The sequence below is a fragment of the Pogona vitticeps genome, chromosome 3 (genome assembly GCF_051106095.1).
Source record: "Pogona vitticeps strain Pit_001003342236 chromosome 3, PviZW2.1, whole genome shotgun sequence".
NCBI classification, from domain to species: Eukaryota; Metazoa; Chordata; class Lepidosauria; order Squamata; family Agamidae; genus Pogona; species Pogona vitticeps.
Genome location: NC_135785.1, coordinates 46,406,156 through 46,423,949, shown reverse-complemented (window position 1 = coordinate 46,423,949; position 17,794 = coordinate 46,406,156). Strand labels below are relative to the sequence as shown.

The following is a 17,794-nucleotide window of genomic DNA, read 5'->3' as shown; positions in this document are numbered from 1 at the left end:
GAAGTAAATCAGTTGCAACAGTATATTAGACCAGAATTGATGAGGCTGCAGTCCAGAAGGCCTCTGTAACTCACAGCAGTGCATCTGGCCAAACAGCTTGGCAAATTTATATCGCTCCCAAGAGCCATTCACCACAGTCAAACCACAGAATTAATTTCCTAATTCTTACATCCCTTCTGCCTTTCTAAACAACCACTGTATAAAACGGCTGTGTTCCTGTAATATTTGCAAGGGAATTTCTAACTGAAGTCCAAAGTCACAGGTTGTGTTTATATATTCTTCCTGGCGCTTAGAAAAGTTACTGTTGTGGACTGCAGGCTCCAGAAATCTCCCACCGAGATTTCTGGCAATGGATTCTGGGAGCTCTTGTCCAAAAAGGGCAATGTTTCCAAACTCTTCTTAATCTACAGCTTCATAAGTGAAGTTCTGTAAAGGTGTGAGATGAATGTCATGACATACACTTATCTCTTGGTCTTCTCTGCCCCTCCCTCTGTAGTCTGGCATTTGTACAGAGGTCCTTGCTTGCCTTAAGCTAGATGTCCCTTGTTGGGGAAAAAAGAAGGGTTGTGTCTTAATACCAGCTCAGCTCTGCTGCTCATCAGAGCTAGCACAGAACAATAGGCAAAGGAGAAGCATTGGGCAACAGCAGTGGTCCATAGCAGGTTGGGTTTATGAAGCTGTGGATAAAGTCTGAACCCAGCCAAAATATGCTGGATTAGGGCTGAAGCAATCCATTTGCTTAGTGAAGTGACTTCAGAGCAATGTGGGTGTGTAATTGCTTCATGGAGGATTCTGACCCACTTGAACTGATAATTAATTAGGAGGTGCCATAACATGTTAATCAAAATTATTTCTCTGTAGGCCTTGAGCTGGTATGGCCTCCAGTTTTGTATATTCATTTTTATACCTTTATATATCTGACATATTTGCAAGCTGCCTTTAAGGATGAAAAGCCTTTCAAGATGGGGTTTTATGCAATCGACATACAATATAGATCACAATGAACTTCAAAAAACAATAAAATTATCCTATTTAAATATTAGAAATGACTTGGAACCACAGATAATGCAAAAACATTTCTAGTCCATAAAACAACTTAAGAGTTTCAAAAAGCCAGCAACAACAAAAACCGGTAAATAATAAAAAGAACCATTGTCTAAATTCAGCAATCTGACCAATTACTGATTACACAACCTTACAAGATCATGCAATGCAACAGAGTGTTAAAGAAAACAGTTATGTATTTATGTACTTTTTAAAAGCCTGCAATAGTGGCATTCTTTTGCAAAGCATTCCATATGTGTGGGAGTGGGTCTGTTGCTTTAAAAGCCCTTTGCTTCCCCAAGTACCGAAATGAAGACGCGGACAACATACATTTTGGTATTAAACATGGGCCACACTTTATTAGCCAAATTAGATTTCCTTAAATCGAATAAAACCAAATCCATATTGAGGGGACCTGCGGTAGTGCGGGGAAATAACACCAAATAAATCCTTATATGCCAATGGGCGAGTCCCAGCCCCCAGGTTCCAGCTGTACTACCGACCGGTGGAACCAGGAAGGCTTAATTAAAACACCCCGGACCTCCAGCCATCTCCTTTAATGACTTTTCGGTCCGAAAGTGTTTCAGCGCCTCAGTTGCCTTCAGCCCTGTAATCGCACGATCCGCAGGAACTGTCAGCATTGACGCACTGTTACTTAAATATTACCAAAAGGGAAACACCGTGACGACCAGTTATTCCCGCACTACCCGCCAGTGTGACCATAATTGTATAGGGAACAGAAGAACACCCGCCATTGCTGCCTTAAAAACAAACTCCCCTCCGTTCCAGTGTGGGATAGGCGAAAAATCCCCCCATCCATAAGCCAATCAGGATGAAGGTCAAAAATTCCTATCCGGCCCCACCACAGGCGACCAAGAACACACTAGAACAAAAGGGGGTTGGGCGGGCGGGTGCCAGAAGCGAAAGCCCCTTGCAGCAGGCCGGCGCTCCCTTAAATAGCGCCGGCCTGCGTCAGCAAAGTGACGTGGCCCCTGTTGCCCGCGCTTCCGGCACCGGAGGAAGCAAAAACGCTGCGCTTACGAGGGCGTTGCCTCGCCCCTCCAGCGCGCGAACCCTTTCTTTATGCCTGTCCACTTTGTTGTTCTTACTGGGGGCATCTGAGTTTGGCTTCAAATACAACCAAGTGGATATGATTGAATCTGATCCTTCAAGTAAATGTGGTCCCAATCTCTTAAACTTAGGTGGGTGGAAATGCCAGGGTATTATGCAATAACAGCCAGTGGCATTGTTATGGAAATAATAGTGACATGTTCTAACCACTAGTCCTCTTCAGCATTCACGCTGTTGCTGTCTCCTCCAAATGAAGTTTCTGAAACATCTTTTTAAAAGCAATGCTGTGTAGAATACATACTATGTAGAACACAAGTCTAGGTCTGTGTGGCTAACTGAATTGAGGTCCATCCATTCCAGATAAGACTGCAGCTGGAGAACTACTAGATAGCTTAGTGGTTTAGATCTCTGACTGTGAAGCCAAAGGTTGAGAGGTCAATTTCCCACTGTGCCTCCTTGACAGGGGCTGGATTTGATGACCCTTCCAGCTCTGCAGTTCTAAAGTGGTGGTGGTGATGATGGTACAAAAGAGGTCTGTCTACTACTGGCACCTGAACATCCGCTTTCTGTGCACAACACAGGACTTTTACAATATTTTTCATTTTGCTTTTCTGTTTCCTATCTACTACATTTTTTCAGCTATAGGATGAATTTGTGACAAAATTCTTCATCCAATGGTCATCCCTTAAGACCATGACTGGTGCGGTCCCTTTTATGGTCACCCTATCTATCCCTTCCTAGAGTAGTCCACCATGACTAGATAGGCGGGATATAAATTAAATAAATAATAATAATAATAATTCCTGCCTGCCTGCTCTGGCCACCCACTTCCTTCCTTTCTCCTCCTTTCTCCTCATTTGCTCATATCTTTCCTTCGTTCACCTGTTTTTTCTCCCGACATCTTTATTATCACTTGCTCAGAAACTTCCCTCCTTCTCTCCCCTCACCTCATCTTAAATGGTCTACTTTGTTTGCACTTGTTGCTGCTGCCACATATCATCTGAGGGAAGCAATGCTGGCCGCACACACACACATGCACATAAAATGGATGACAGTATTCTCCACAGAGTCAGAACAGGATCACAGAACAGGATAGGTGATCTGCAATCAGGCTCCTTCAGAGCCATGTATTTGTGGCCTGACTAGCACAAAAAAGGGAAGCTACTGTACCATCTGTAGCAGCAGTGGCAGCAGTTGTGCCCCTATCCCGGGATAGAAGTGGCACAGTTAGCTACTCCTGGCACTTAATGGATGGGCCACCCCTGATGCCCACATTGTTGTCTTCATGTCAGTTTGCAGCATGAAGATTTTGAAATATACGTAGTGTATTCAGGTAGTAGATAATGCTACTTCCTCCTCTTAGAACACAGTAGAAGAGTTAGATCTCAAAGCAAGTTGAGATGACTTAATCAGTTTGTAGTTAAAGTACAGTACTTTTTATGTTCTGCCTTGAACTTTCAGTCAGTTTATGGTGAGGAATAATATATTGTAATTTGAAAATCCCAAAGCACTGCTTGTTCTACTGCTTCACAATATGACACCTGTTCCAGGGCTTAAATGTGCTCCAACTGAGGCATAGCTACAGCAAATGATTGGGGAACACAAGCACAATTTATTTTGGTCCTGCTCCTTTTTCCTTTGAGGATTCAGGTAAAGAATCTCTTATGCTCTGTTCCTGTACTTGGAAGAACTCATCAATCTATTCATATGTTTCATATTTCAGGGATGTAGAGTAGGGTTAGATAAGCTTGGAGCTTCTTTCTGTTCCCTTCCCTGGTCTTCCAAATATAAAAGATTCAATAATAATAAGATAATATTAAGAATCAAAAATAATATTATTGTCTTTCCCCAAAAATAAGACAGAGTCTTATATTAATTTTTGCTCCAAAAAACGTATTAGGGCTTATTTTCAGGGGATGTTTTATTTTTTTCATGTACAACAATCTACATTTTTTTCAAATACAGTCATGTCATCTTCTGGTTGCTGCACAATGGTGGAGGGCGGGGTTTCACTTAATTGGGACTTATTTTGGGGGCAAGGCTTATATTACAAACATCCTGAAAAATCATGCTAGGGCTTATTTTCAGATTAGGTCTTATTTTTGGGGAAACAGGGTACTAGCAAAAGTAGTAGTAGTAGCAGCAATTATTAATACTATTACTTCTACTTCTAGACTTCTGTTCTTGTTATCCATACAAGTTCATAGATATGTAACATATGACGGATAAGGAAACAATTTCTTATTCTAGAGGCACAGGCTTACCAATTGATAATTCAGTGAAATGACTCATAGTATCAGGTGATGCTATAGCTTTATAGATAATAGTCGTGTTCCTGTATGAATTTTGGTCTTAATACTAGAGCAGGGGAATAGGAAGCTTTTAATTTTATTAAATTCCAGATTGCCACTGAAATTAAAGATATGTGTCATTGGAAAATGACATCATCCGCCTTACACAGTGTAAATTTATGCAAACAGGATTTTAGCTCATGAATCTATTCTATTTAGTACCCCTGTAACTAGATTTAATGCTCGGAAATATGCTGATACTATTACCTATAAGGTGAATATAACTCTTTTTTCTTTCATCATGTTGCAACTAGAGATATTTCAAGTAAATGGAATAAGTATAGCTACAAGTGCACAATTACAGCACGTAACACATCTGCCTTATAATAAGTATGAAGAAGGTGTGTTAATTGTACAATGTAGTTTGCTCAGAGAGTTTGCCCTTCATTTCACCAACGATTATCTGACCAGCAAGGGCCTCTAAGAAACAAAAGCTCCAGTCTGCAGTCCCACCACCCCAAGGCATTCAACGTTAACCCACAGGACCGAAACTGTGCTATCTTGCAAAAACATGTTGAGCAAACACTGACTATTAGTGGAAACCATTTGATAAGGGCTGCCACCATCTGCTGGTACAGAGAAGGGGACACTAATGTTCCTTTAAGCTTTGCTCACCCAGTTGTGCAGGTGAGACCATGTCCACAACAATGTGCCAAGCCATGGGCTTTTTCGTCTCATCCCTGGGTTTCGCTGGCTGTATCGTAGCCACGGCAATGGATGCATGGAGCACACAGGACTTATATGACAATCCAGTGACAGCTGTATTCCAGTATCAGGGGCTCTGGAGGAGCTGTGTCAGCCAGAGTTCGGGTCTTACAGAGTGCCGGCCTTATTTCACAATTCTTGGGCTTCCAGGTATGGGCAATGGGCTAGCCAAGGCTATCGTAGATGTGGTGCAGGCAAAAGAGTTTTCATAGACCAGCAGGAGGCAATATTTCAAATCCCTTGCTAATACATAGAGATTAATTCTGACTCCAATAACTTCAGATTAAAATTATCTTAAATAAAGTGCTTTATAAGAAAATATGAAAATTGTAATAGTTATATAATTTTAATAGTTAAATGGAAAGAGGTTGAAGCTGTTGCAAAAACTAACCAAACTCCTTTCCAATATCTAATTTTGTCTAACAAGTCAAGACTAAGCCATTGTGTCTAGTTATTTGGATGAGCTGATTTGATATTCTTTCATGAACACTGCATTTCACCCAGTATTTTTTTTTAAAAAAATTCCCCCTTGGACAGTTGATTCCATCCCAGTTTCACTTGAATGTAATGATATAAAGATATTAGGGAATAAAGTGTAATCTCATTTCACTGTCCTACTAGTCCTGAATTTTTCTTCAGATTGTTTAGGGTCAAAGCAATGTGCATAACTGGCAGGGTGTGTACTTGGTTCAAAGAAGATATGGGCAAATTTCTGATATCATCTGAGTCAGTGCAAATATACTGCAAATGCAGTACACCTATAAAATTACTTTGACATAAATAGAAAGGGAAAAATGTTTACTGAGTCTCACGCAGTTTGCTAAGTATTTTGTGAGTTCTGCACATTTCACATTTGGACATTTGCGTTCTATTTTAAACTATGTTTTTAAATTTTAAAACCAGGTTTTCAAATAGGCAACTTTCAGGCGTAACCAGTGGCATGATTTTAATTTGATACAAGCCATTTTGCATATCCACCAGTGTCAGTTGGTTTTTCCATTGATTGTGTTTGGCTGACTTTTTACATGCTTGCCGGGTCATTGAACAAGGGAGAGTTAAATACCTAAATGACTATATATTATTTTATTTGGTGTTAACTTGAGATTCTCCATTATTGACAGTGATTTTCTAATAAGCAAGATAAAGCAAACTAGTGCATTGATTTACGTTCCTAAATAAATTTGCTTCTGAACACATTTCCAGGATTAAAAAAAAAACATGAGTCCACAGGTCTCACCATTTAGACAGTATTAATAATGATAAGATAGGAGATACCAGAAATCGCTTGATCACTGTTTTGTGCCTGTCTAACAAATTTAATTAGTTTTGGGAGAACAAAGTCAAATTACATAACTTAGCATTGTTAGTGTCAATTCTTTTGGGAAAGGTGTGAAGACACATCTTTTTAAACTGGGTTATTGAGATCAATCTCATTATCTGTTCATACACTCCATTGATTTAATGTTTTGATGACTGCATCAATATTTTTATCTGATTTTAAATAGTGTTATAAATGAATTTGCTTCCACTTGTATCCATTCATTCCTTTTATGAAAGCATTAATTAATTATTTTTTCTATTACATCTTTCTCCTAATTATGGGACTCAGGGCTACTCCCATATTATATTTAAAAAACCAGTTAGAAATATGAAACAGATAGATAAATAATGCAACGTTTTACAAATTTCATTGAGAGTTCCAAAAAAAGGGGGAAAAAGGAAAAATGTATTCTGATCATTAATAAAGCATGCCAGCATGCTTGTGTTTTTCTTCTCTTATTTGGTGATTTTTTGAAAAAATGTCATAACTTCAACTGTGCCTACTCAGAATTAAGTACTGTTACATATAATGGAACAAATAAGTAGGGACGCATGAATTTTACCTGGAGAATTCTAAATAATACTGGGGAAGAGTAGAGCATTAAATGTACTAAATCATTTCTAGACTCACCAGCTCATGTTGTGGCACATTTATACTATGAAACTGAATCAGGAGATGGATCGGGAGGGGGGAGTCATAATCAGTTTAAAGTCACATGGTTTTGGGCGTTGTTGTGTGCATCCCTTTGGGAAGAAAAGTAATCAATTTTTAAACTGTGTTGTACATAGGTTGAGGTGGCTACATATGCTTTTACAATAGTTGCATTTGAGACTTTGTCCTGCACACACTTGCTGTTACACTGTCTGCCTCTCACACTCACTCGCTGCTGCTCTGTTGTTATTTTTAATATTTTTTTTTATTTCTTTCAAACTGGGATATCATTAGTTCAGTATTACAGACAGAAGAAAAATAAAACATACACACAGAGAAAGGGGAGGGTTGGAGAAGCGGCATGTCAGTGAGTGGCAAAGAGAATTTGACAGCTTCTAAGCTTGAGAAGAAGGGAGTGCATTTTCCCCACCCAACCTTTCTCCGTCTGCTGGCTCTCTTCTGATTTTTAAAAAGCCTAAGCTATACTCTGTGCTTGCCTTCTAGCACAAACCTGTCCTGTTCTGATTTCCCCCAGCTTCAATTGCACACAGGAGGAATGAAGTGGGGCAAGAGATGGCGAGTGAACATGCCAAAACAATTCAAAAGAAATAATATTCACAATCAAGTGAACAACTGCCTCCTGCTGTTTATAATACTTCACTTTCTAAACAAAAATAATGCTTCCTGGCCAAGAAAGGTGTGCTTAGCTGAATGTCACGTAAACAGATATTTTAAAATTGATTTCAAGTATGCTAAATCCATTACAAACCCTGGAATGTTTCAATCTGTAACTAAGCCGGGCAGCTTTTCCCCTAGGTGTCTGTTCCACAGACCAACGTACTTTGATACTTTCAATTTCCCTCCATCGACATTAATGTGGGGGAGATAATTAACTACCTGAAAGTCTGGCACAGCCAAAGGGTCTTGACAGGGCTTGGAATAGCTATGAATCCAGTGGATTCTCAGCAAGGTCCTTCTCATGTAATCTGGCCACTAACACTCCAAAAACCACAGTGACAGATGCTGCCCTCAGAGTCGTAACATATATCCAATAGTAGAGCCCAGCAGAGGGTATTCCAATACCCCATCTTAACCCCTCTAGTCATCAACCTTTGGAGTTTAGGTAAAAGTAAAGGTTCCCCTTGACATTTAGTCCAGTTGTGTCCAACTCTAGGGTGCGGTGCTCATCCCTGTCTCCAAGCCGTAGAGCCAGCATCTTTTGTCCGTAGACAGTTTCTGTGGTCATGTGGCCAGGCGACTAGACACAAAATGCCGTTACCTTTCCACTGTGGTGGTACCTATTTATCTACTTGCATTTACATGCTTTTGAACTGCTAGGTTGGCAGGAGCTGGGAAAGCGATGGGAGCCCACTCCGTCACGTGGATTAGATCTTACGACTGCTGGTCTTCTGACCTTGCAGCACAGAGGCTTCTGTGGTTTAACCTGCAGCGCCACCACATTGGAGGTTAGGACAAAGGTCTAAATCCTAGTGTGTATTGTTCAATGCTTTTATTCCTACACAGTAGTGTTTCTGTTGTTTTTTTTTTAAATCAATGATCAGTTCTATGCTTTTATATTTGACGTTTTTCAGCAATTATTCAAGAGGCAATAAATAATCTCTAATATTCTCCAACAACATTATAAAATCATATAGTTTATCCAAATTAAATTTCAATACTAATCAAATCTGGGATACATAGTTTGTAATGTCTTTGGTGTGTGCACTGCATATATTGGTGCAGGATGTTACGGTGCTTCTCTTCTCTGTTTATATCAATAGGCTGAAGATGTGTCTCAATTTCATTAATAACCACCATACTTCTCATACTTTCTTCTCTTTGCTTTGAAACAAAAGGATTTTCTTCAGGGGAACAGTGGGGGAAGAAAGAGTAAAATACCTTTCCTTGCTAGCTTTGAGTGTGACAGTAATCAGCAATGCCTCTTGATAGTATTTGCATTTTAATTTAATTTAATTTAATTTAATTTAATTTTGTTGTGTTTTGTTTTTTGGAAAGCATGTGTTATCTTTACCCTTGTGTTAAACATTAGTCTGTGTGACTCCATTCAGACAGGTTGTTGTGGCCTATCAGGAGACTACAACATCTCAAAATGCAGTTGTATATGTGTCATTTGTTTGAAGGCATTTTCATGTTAAGAGCTCACAGCATGTGGACAGCTAACACATAATAAGCAAATTAAGCTTCTAATCATATTATATAGTACTATGTGTAAGTATATTTTATTGCAAAGGTGCATAAAGAAGACAGCAGTCCATATGAGAAATTGTACTTTTGGTGGAAAATTGCATGGAATGTTGTTGTTGTCTGAATAGTTTTAATAGGTGGGTACAAAAAAGGAAGTTTGTTGGAATACTTTTCATCTCAGTTGTTTCATTTTTATTCATGGGGCAAATTGCATGTGTCAAATGGATGAAATCTGAGCACTTCTTTACAAATGTGCAGCTGAAGATAGCATATAATCACCTGGGCCAGTGGTTCCCAATCTGGTGTCCCCAGATGTTGTTGGTCTATAACTCCTGGAATTCTTCACCACTAGCTGATCAGGATTTCTGGGAGTTATAATCCAAGAACATCTGGGGACCCAAGTTGGGGAACCACTGACCTAGACTGCATATCTCTTTCTGCGTATAATCCACAACATAAAGTTCCATCTTCAAGACAAAAACATTTCATGGTAATACAATACACAAGGATTAAATTACTTAGAATGAATTCTTCATGTTCATTTTAATGGGATTTCTGTGCAACTAACTTTGTTTGGATCCAGTTGATTTAATTACACTTGAGAAGGTACAATGAGTTATACCCTCTTTTGGCTTTTGGAGCTTAGAATTTGTCTAGCATTTTAATTTCTCCTAATTATTTCTGTCATGTAATTTTTGAATTTTTTTAAAAAAAGTTCGTAGATCACATTCTTCTATTGCTTTCTATCTTGATGAACAGAAACCAATGAAATTGAATGTGGGCAACCAGGAGTAGAACATAACACATTGTCAGGTCATATGTTACCTTTCTGTTTGCTTCTGTCTGTTCTGTACATAATGCACAGTGTGACCATACTTAGGAGCTGATAGCATCTTGCAGTAACTGTTAAATGACTCCTGCTTTGATGAATGGGGATCTGAAAATGTCTGGATTGTTGACCATTTGTCACACATAGACTGATTAGGTCATACCTTGTGACTAGAATGAATCATACAGCCTACAGTAGGAACCTGAGATTCTCATGAAACCTTCCCAGTGGCTTTTTCATTATGAATCCTAGCGACTGCTCTTTCAGGTTAATTCTGACTAAGTAACATGAGAATGGCAATACATCCATATGCGATGTGATTTGAACCATAAGACCCTAGGAGGGAAACCATCTGCTAAAGTCAACCATTACTAAGAGCTAGAAAATGGAGTATTATGCGAGTTTGCAGAACTCTCCCATTTGAGAAATCTGTAACAGCTCCATAGTTCTTGAACTGCTCAAATACTATAAGGCAGGGTGAAAACTATATGTTATTGAGGTACAAAGCCTAAAATAATTTGGGATTAGGTTATCTCAGGGATTGTGTGACCAGTCCCCATCCTCACCAGTTACTGGAATCCTTAGGAGAAGCCCTCTCAGTCTTGCTGCAGGCTCCTGAAGTATCCCTTTTGGGCTACAGCATATAGCCCTCCCTGTGCTACTGTGCCTCCCCTGTGGTATCACCCACATTAATATTAGACAGACTACAACAGTTCTACATTTAAGGCAAAGTCTGTCCAACCAAAGCCACCTTCTGTATACACAAATTCAACACACAAGGTGATTTTTGTTTGTTTGCTAGTCTTGGGAGAAGAAAGTCTTGCTCATCACTGAATCTACTAGCAGTTTGTTTTGCCCATGGATTGTGTCTCCTTATCACCAAATAAGAATTCCCTGTTGTATTTAGACTTCTAAGCAATGTTCCTTTATCCTCTTCTTAATATAATATCCCTGTGTGTATTTTTTCAGCAATGTTCCAGGCTGTGAGAGCTCTGATGATTGTGGGCATTGTACTGGGTGCATTTGGCCTCCTGGTGGCTATTATCTCCCTGAAGTGTTTACGAATGGGAAACATGGAGGACTCTGCAAAAGGAAAAATGACTTTGACTGCTGGAATCATGTGTATTGTCGGGGGTGAGTTGTATACCATGGAAACCTTAATGGCACCATCTGTTTTGTAAGAGACCATTGAAACTTCAGGGATGAAAACACTGAACAGAATTGTAGCAAATGCCTCATAAAGGGAAATGAGAAAGGCACTCTCACAATTCTGTTTGATTAATATTCAATAATAATTCCCACTTAAACCCCCCCCCCATCTTTCTAGGCCACCTGTTTGCATGTCACAGGCAAGGACTTACAATGTTAAGGTTTCAGTTAATGCAATGGCTTCCAACCTTGAGTCCTCAGATGTTATTGGACTACAAACTCCCAGAAATCCTGGCCAGCACAACTAGTGATGAAGGCTTCTGGAAGTTTTAGATCAATAACATCTAGGGACCCAAGTTTGGGAACCAATGAATTAATGGCTTCAAAGGTCAAAATGCCAAGAGTGTTAGCAGGCCTGTGGGATCCATGATAAGACCTTAGAAAGGCTACTTTTTGGGCTTGCAACTCCCAAAATCTGCCAGCCAGTATTGCTAGTGGCCATGATGAGATTTGCAATAAAAAAGAAAGTAATGTTTCCAAGTTCTACTTGTGTTGGAAAGTGCTGGAAAAGTCATGCCCATACACCATCCTCCCCGTTAAAAGTACTCTTCTAAAGCCTACTAAACAGTCTTGTAGAGGGTGGGTGAGTGATGGCTTTGACCATGCTCACTCACCATCAGCTCAACTCTGCCCAGTTCTGTCACACATCTGTATATTGTCCTTGGGGGCAACCTTCCCTGTTTTTAGTTGTGCTGTGTGTCACTTAATCTTGAGCTTACTTTCAATTACTTTGGAACTATTGTATTCCCTGATTATTTCCATGGCTGGTATAGTAAAATCAATCAAGCTATCTCACGTATTATAACCTCCCCGAAGAGCAAAGCATTCTGTTACTTTTAGTAGCTTACTCTGACAGTGTCGTTGAGAATTTATTCCTGTAAGACATTGTCCAGCCCTGAAACTGAACTTTCCTGAGCTTTTCTAATGCAACAAACTTGGATGTTCTGAAAAATCAGGCTCTATTATCATTGCATCAATTCGCAGGCTCTTGCTCTTGATTCTAGTTTTTACGTGGCACAGCACAATGTGGAATTGGAATATTATTCCAAATACTCATGTTTTTAAACAGTGTAAGAGTTATGCTGGATCAGAACAAAAGCTTCTCTTTTCAATAGTGATGAATCAATAAGGATAACCATAGGAAGCCCATATGCAGGACATTGAGGCATTAGCTTTCTCTGCCCCTGTTGCCCCCCAACAACTAGTACTGAGAGTCACATCATTTCAAGTCTGGAGGTAGTATACAGTCAGTTATCATCATTAGTATCTAGTTAACTAAGGCATATCTAAAGTTCTAATGAGATAGTCAAAAGAGGGTAAAAATAACCTCCATGATAACTAACTAAGGTAACATATTCAAATCAGCCATTTTCCTCTATGTAACATAATTTATATATTTGCCTTGAGTATAAATGGCATCTGAGGAGAAAGATTAGCAGTCTATCTTGCAATTGGATATTGATGTTATTGCCCTGCTTGTGTTTGGTAATCTTGACAAAAATACTTACATTAAGTAATGATCCATTCCTCCTACCAGGTCTCTGTGCTATCTGCGGGGTGTCTGTTTTTGCTAACATGCTTGTCACCAATTTCTGGATGTCAACAGCTGGCATGTATCAACAAGGAATGATGCAGACACTCACAACAAGGTAATTCTGGGTAATGATATTATGTTCAAATGCTTTCATCCTGCCTTGAAACATGACATATACAGTTGAGAGTGGCACACTCATTTAATAGTCACCGATCTCTTCTCAGTGATCTCTGAGACTTGGCATTCTGTGAGAAAGGCTAAAGATTGTTAAGACTGTTTTCAGCACTTTCACCAAAACTAGATTTCCCAGGATTCTTTCATGACAATTAATAAGGATAAAACTCTTAAACTTTGTATTGTAGATGAGTCTACATTAGTTTCTGTACATGACAACTCAAATGTATAAAAAGGTGACATGTGTCACATATTAGTGTTGGCTATTGACCCAGTCCCAGGATTAGAAGAGAAAAAAATAGTTTAGTGGTAGACTACCTGTTTTTGGATGCAAAAGGTCTGACATTCAGTCATAGTTCTCCAAACTGAAAAAGTATCTTGCTACAAAAGACAGACTCACTTTGTCTACATATCTAAATTATATCCTTAGCCTTACACTGGGTCTTTAGAATTTCTCATTGTTAATAACAGGATTCTTGTTTCAGTTAGGAGATGTATGACTGAATGCAAGATCTTCTGATAAAAAAAATAGGTAGTCTACCACTTGTTTGTTTGTTTGTTTGTTTGTTTGTTTGTTTGTTTGTTTGTTTGTTTAACTTCTAAATTGCCCAGTTTACTCTGGCTGGAATACAACTTAAAACAATAAGAACATATAACATATATCTGTATTACAATAAACATAATAAAAGTAAGTAAATTTATTGGTCCTCTTCTAATCCTGGGACTGGGCCTATAGGTTACTAGTAGAGGTAGTGCAAGGTGATGCATAAGAGAAGATGCGCAAGAAGGTAACATATTTGTTCTGTCAATTAGTGTAAGAGGCTGAGTGCGTCGATGGAGGATAAGACCTGACAGGTTGTGGTTCTTACATATTCCTGCCACTCTTTTTGAATGGCTCTACCAACACCATGAAAACTCCTTGTGTTCATTTTAAAAAATCAATAAGAAAGGCTTCTAAAATAATTGAAGTAGATCCATTATGCTACCCACATTCCACTCCTATCATTCATAGTGGTTGGCTAGAGACTGCAGCTTGCTAGACTACAAGACTGTGATGTGATAATCTTCACTTCACCCAGGGTGAAAGCAGAATTAATTCTTACCAAAATATTTAAGATTAACCAGATTGACACTATCCAGATTAAAATAATGAAGAACCTGTGGTCCAAAAAAAGGGAATCCACATATCATTGAACCCAGAATAGTTGAAGGTACGCAGAATCTGAGGTAATAGTGTTGCTTAAATCAGTGGTTCTTAACCTTTTTGAAAGAAACGCCCCCTTGAGCCATTGAGGAAGTTATCATCGCCCCCCTCCCTGCGGTGATGATATATTTTTATTTATTTATTTATTTATTTATTTATTTATTTATTTATTTATTTATTTATTTATTTATTTATTTATTTAAGACACTTAAATCCAATGACCCCTGAAAACAAAATTAAATTATCGCCCATGTTAAGAACCACTGGCTTAAATGAAACATTCCAGGTTAGACCCAGATTAAGTTAGCTGGGCACTATTGTTTTTGGAATAAATGGGATAATTTAACCTGGATCCAACTCATAGACTGGAGTAAAAGTAAATGCCTTGTCATTCTTTTTATTTTGCAGATATACCTTTGGTGCTGCTCTATTTGTGGGTTGGGTTGCTGGAGGCCTGGCCTTGGTTGGAGGCATTATGTTGTGCATTGCTTGCAGAGGACTTGTGCCAGAAGAAACCCAGTGAGTCTCTCTGTACTTCTGCAGTTACTGTATTGGGGGGGGGGATAATAATGATTCTCTGTCAAGGATTTCCCTAATTAACCTTAAATAACAAACTGCTATTTTTCAGTCAAAGGTTCAGTCAGCTGGTTCCATTGTTGACCTTGTTACCAACATGTTGCTGACTGTAACTGTAGCCTCAACATCTTAACTTTACATGCAAAGTTGTTGTCTCTAGAGAGGAATTCAGATTACCTGCAAACCAAGGACTTTTCTACAAAAGCATGTCTACATTCCCTAACAGTTTCTAAATGATTTCCTTAAAATCATAACTGAAAGCCAGCTTTTGACTGATAATACTTTACTTTCTTCCCACTGTTGTCACACTGAAGCTGGGTTTTTCCTTTAGAATTTCTGCCATGCTACAAACGTTCGGTGGCTCAATAGTATCTGAAAAAGCTGTGTTTTATTTTAGGAATAAATTTCACAGGGAGTTATTGGTAACACATTTCTTTAAGAGTACAATTGTGCCTCCAGGTGCACAAACCTCTTTTAAAATAAGGCACACATTCCTCGTTAAACAAGGGGGAGAAAACCTTTGTTTTTTTTTTCATCTGTTTCCATGCCACCAATTTTCACTGATGCAGTGGTAGTTTAGATGGTGCTAGGGTATCCTTGGCAAGCTCAAAGAGAGAAGGTTCTGTATGCTTCAGGGGCCATAGATTGTCCACCTTTACTTGATTGAGTCAATCGCAGCTATGCTTACCAGGAGTTTATACCTGGGGACTCAGTGGTGTTTACCCATGCATTGGCTTTATCTGCAAGCAACCTATCAACAAATACCTTAGGACATTCTTGATTGTAGATCAGAAGGGGAGATGGGCAAAGTAACCCATCACTCACTCATTCACCCATCTTCCTGCTGCATTGCTCACAGGCTGAGACAGCAACAACAGCTAAACCTGGAATGCCAGTTGTCATTTTATTCTTCTGTAATGGTCTATTTATTTATTTATTTATTTATTTATTTATTTATTTATTTATTTATTTATTTATTTATTTATTTATTTATTTATTTATTCATTTGTTTATTTGTTTATTTGTTTATTTGTTTATTTGTTTATTTATTTATTTATTTATTTATTTATTTATTTATTTATTTATTTATTTATTTATTTATTTATTTATTTATTTATTGTATTTATACCCCACCTATCTAGTCATTTCGACCACTCTAGGCGGCTACAGTAATGCTATATTAGTCACCCTAGGGCAGTGTAGGAATATTAATGGCATGGACTGCTTAATTGCCACTACTGTTGTTTCTGCAAGTCTGTGGTGAAGGGATGGGGCCAAGTCAAATTACAATGCTCTTGGGCCTTGCAAAAGTGCTTGGGCTTTGGGTTGATATCTGAGGATGCTTAATGCTACCACAAGCTGCATTCCACATGTGTGTGCTTGCCCATTGAGTAGGGACACCACAAAGCTGACCAAAAATAATACTTTCATTATGGTTGAGATAGCCTTTAACATTATTCAAGTGAAACAGAAAAAATATATTTATGGAGCATAGCTAATTGCATTATACTCGGCACATATAGCATGAAACAGCACAGCTACCCACAAGTAGCAAGGTACCTGAGCTGCAGTTCCATTGATTCACACCCTGTTTTATTTCTGTTTCAGTTACAAGGCAGTATCCTACAAGTCTGCTGGATATAGGTCTGGAACTGCATATGAACCCAAGAAGACAGCCATAATTGATACTAATACTGTCAAAAGTGATGAAGGGCGGCGCTCAAAATATGACTATGTATAGAAATATAGCTTTCAGGGTGTAGTCCTATACTCACTGTTTGACACATCTAGTTTGTAGTCCAAAGTAACAACAACATACAACCAGAGGCCTTTCCCACTGTTATTCTCTTTGGTTTGTGCTGGAGGTGCTGGAGGTTTCTGAGTTGGGAAAGAAGGCATTGAATGTTAAATCATTAGTCCCAATTTGTTAAACAATCATATCAGTTGACAAATGCCAAAAATATAATTTTTAAGTGCCACTTGATGTTTCATGTTATTTCAATTTCTTACATTTTTTAATTGGAGGAGGGAGTCTGGCATTTTTGGTCATTTTAAATCTAAGTACTGACTTAACAACTAGGAGATTTATAATTTGGCCAGCTGGCTTAAATCCTGCTGCCTAGTTACACTAGCATAACTTTAAAAAGCTTACATTTTGGAAGGAAATTGCCTTAAGTTAAAAAAATCTCCATAGACATTATCTGCTGTATACAGAGTTGCACAACTCAGCATGTGACAGAAAATGTCTACAGAAATTTCTTGAGGCAATTTGTCTCCAAAAGGTGTACTAGTTGCATAGTCATGCAAGAGGATTTTGGCCATTGATTCATAACTCCTATTGGATGCTTTAATGTGAATGAAACAAATTTTCTCTCTCAATTGTGTGTAAAATTTTTTAATATTACTGTGAGTGTGGGTAGATCCTGACATCTTAATGAGCTCCAAAAGAACTGGAACCTGTGTTTGAACTGAAATATATAGGACTGCATTAGGAGATGACAAATCCAATGTTTAAAACCAATGTTTTCAACTTAACTTCCCACGTAAGGTTCATGTGGGAAGGATTTCTGGACTAGCCTTTGCTTATGGAATGAATTTCAGAGGGAATAAAAGTTGCACAGTTTGCTTTCTTCCCATTTCCCCTGAATTTGGATTCTTAAAAACAATAAAAAAATCTGTATGAACTTTTATGGAAAATGTTCATACATAATAGACAGATACCAAAAAGTCTAACATTTTCTGAAAGCACGACTGAAGAATGTAGAGTCCTTCAGCTTTCACTGGGTCACCATAACTGCCATCATCCTGAAATGACATAGCCATTGCTGAGGGATAATGAGAGTTATAGTCCAGCAATATCTGGAAAACTGCAAGCATTACAACACTGAGTTAAAATACAGACTCCTTTCACTTCTGAATA

The 17,794-nt window shown here is 38.5% G+C and overlaps 1 protein-coding gene across 2 annotated transcripts in view; it reads left to right on the top strand.

Annotated features, from left to right (window-relative positions):
• Positions 1 to 17,504, top strand: part of CLDN18 (claudin 18) — a 28,454-nt gene extending 10,950 nt beyond the window's left edge. Inside the window, exons 1-5 of one of the 2 annotated variants that reach the window (XM_072995851.2) lie at positions 4,032 to 5,321; positions 11,147 to 11,311; positions 12,924 to 13,035; positions 14,707 to 14,817; positions 16,483 to 17,504. In XM_072995851.2, coding sequence (XP_072851952.2) covers positions 5,102 to 5,321; positions 11,147 to 11,311; positions 12,924 to 13,035; positions 14,707 to 14,817; positions 16,483 to 16,615 — 741 coding nt within the window. In that variant the 5' untranslated portion in view covers positions 4,032 to 5,101 and the 3' untranslated portion in view covers positions 16,616 to 17,504. Of the gene's footprint in view, positions 1 to 4,031; positions 5,322 to 11,146; positions 11,312 to 12,923; positions 13,036 to 14,706; positions 14,818 to 16,482 lie in introns of those variants that run through there. The other variant, XM_072995852.2, reaches the window with a different exon arrangement.
• The last annotated feature ends 290 nt before the right edge of the window (positions 17,505 to 17,794 follow it).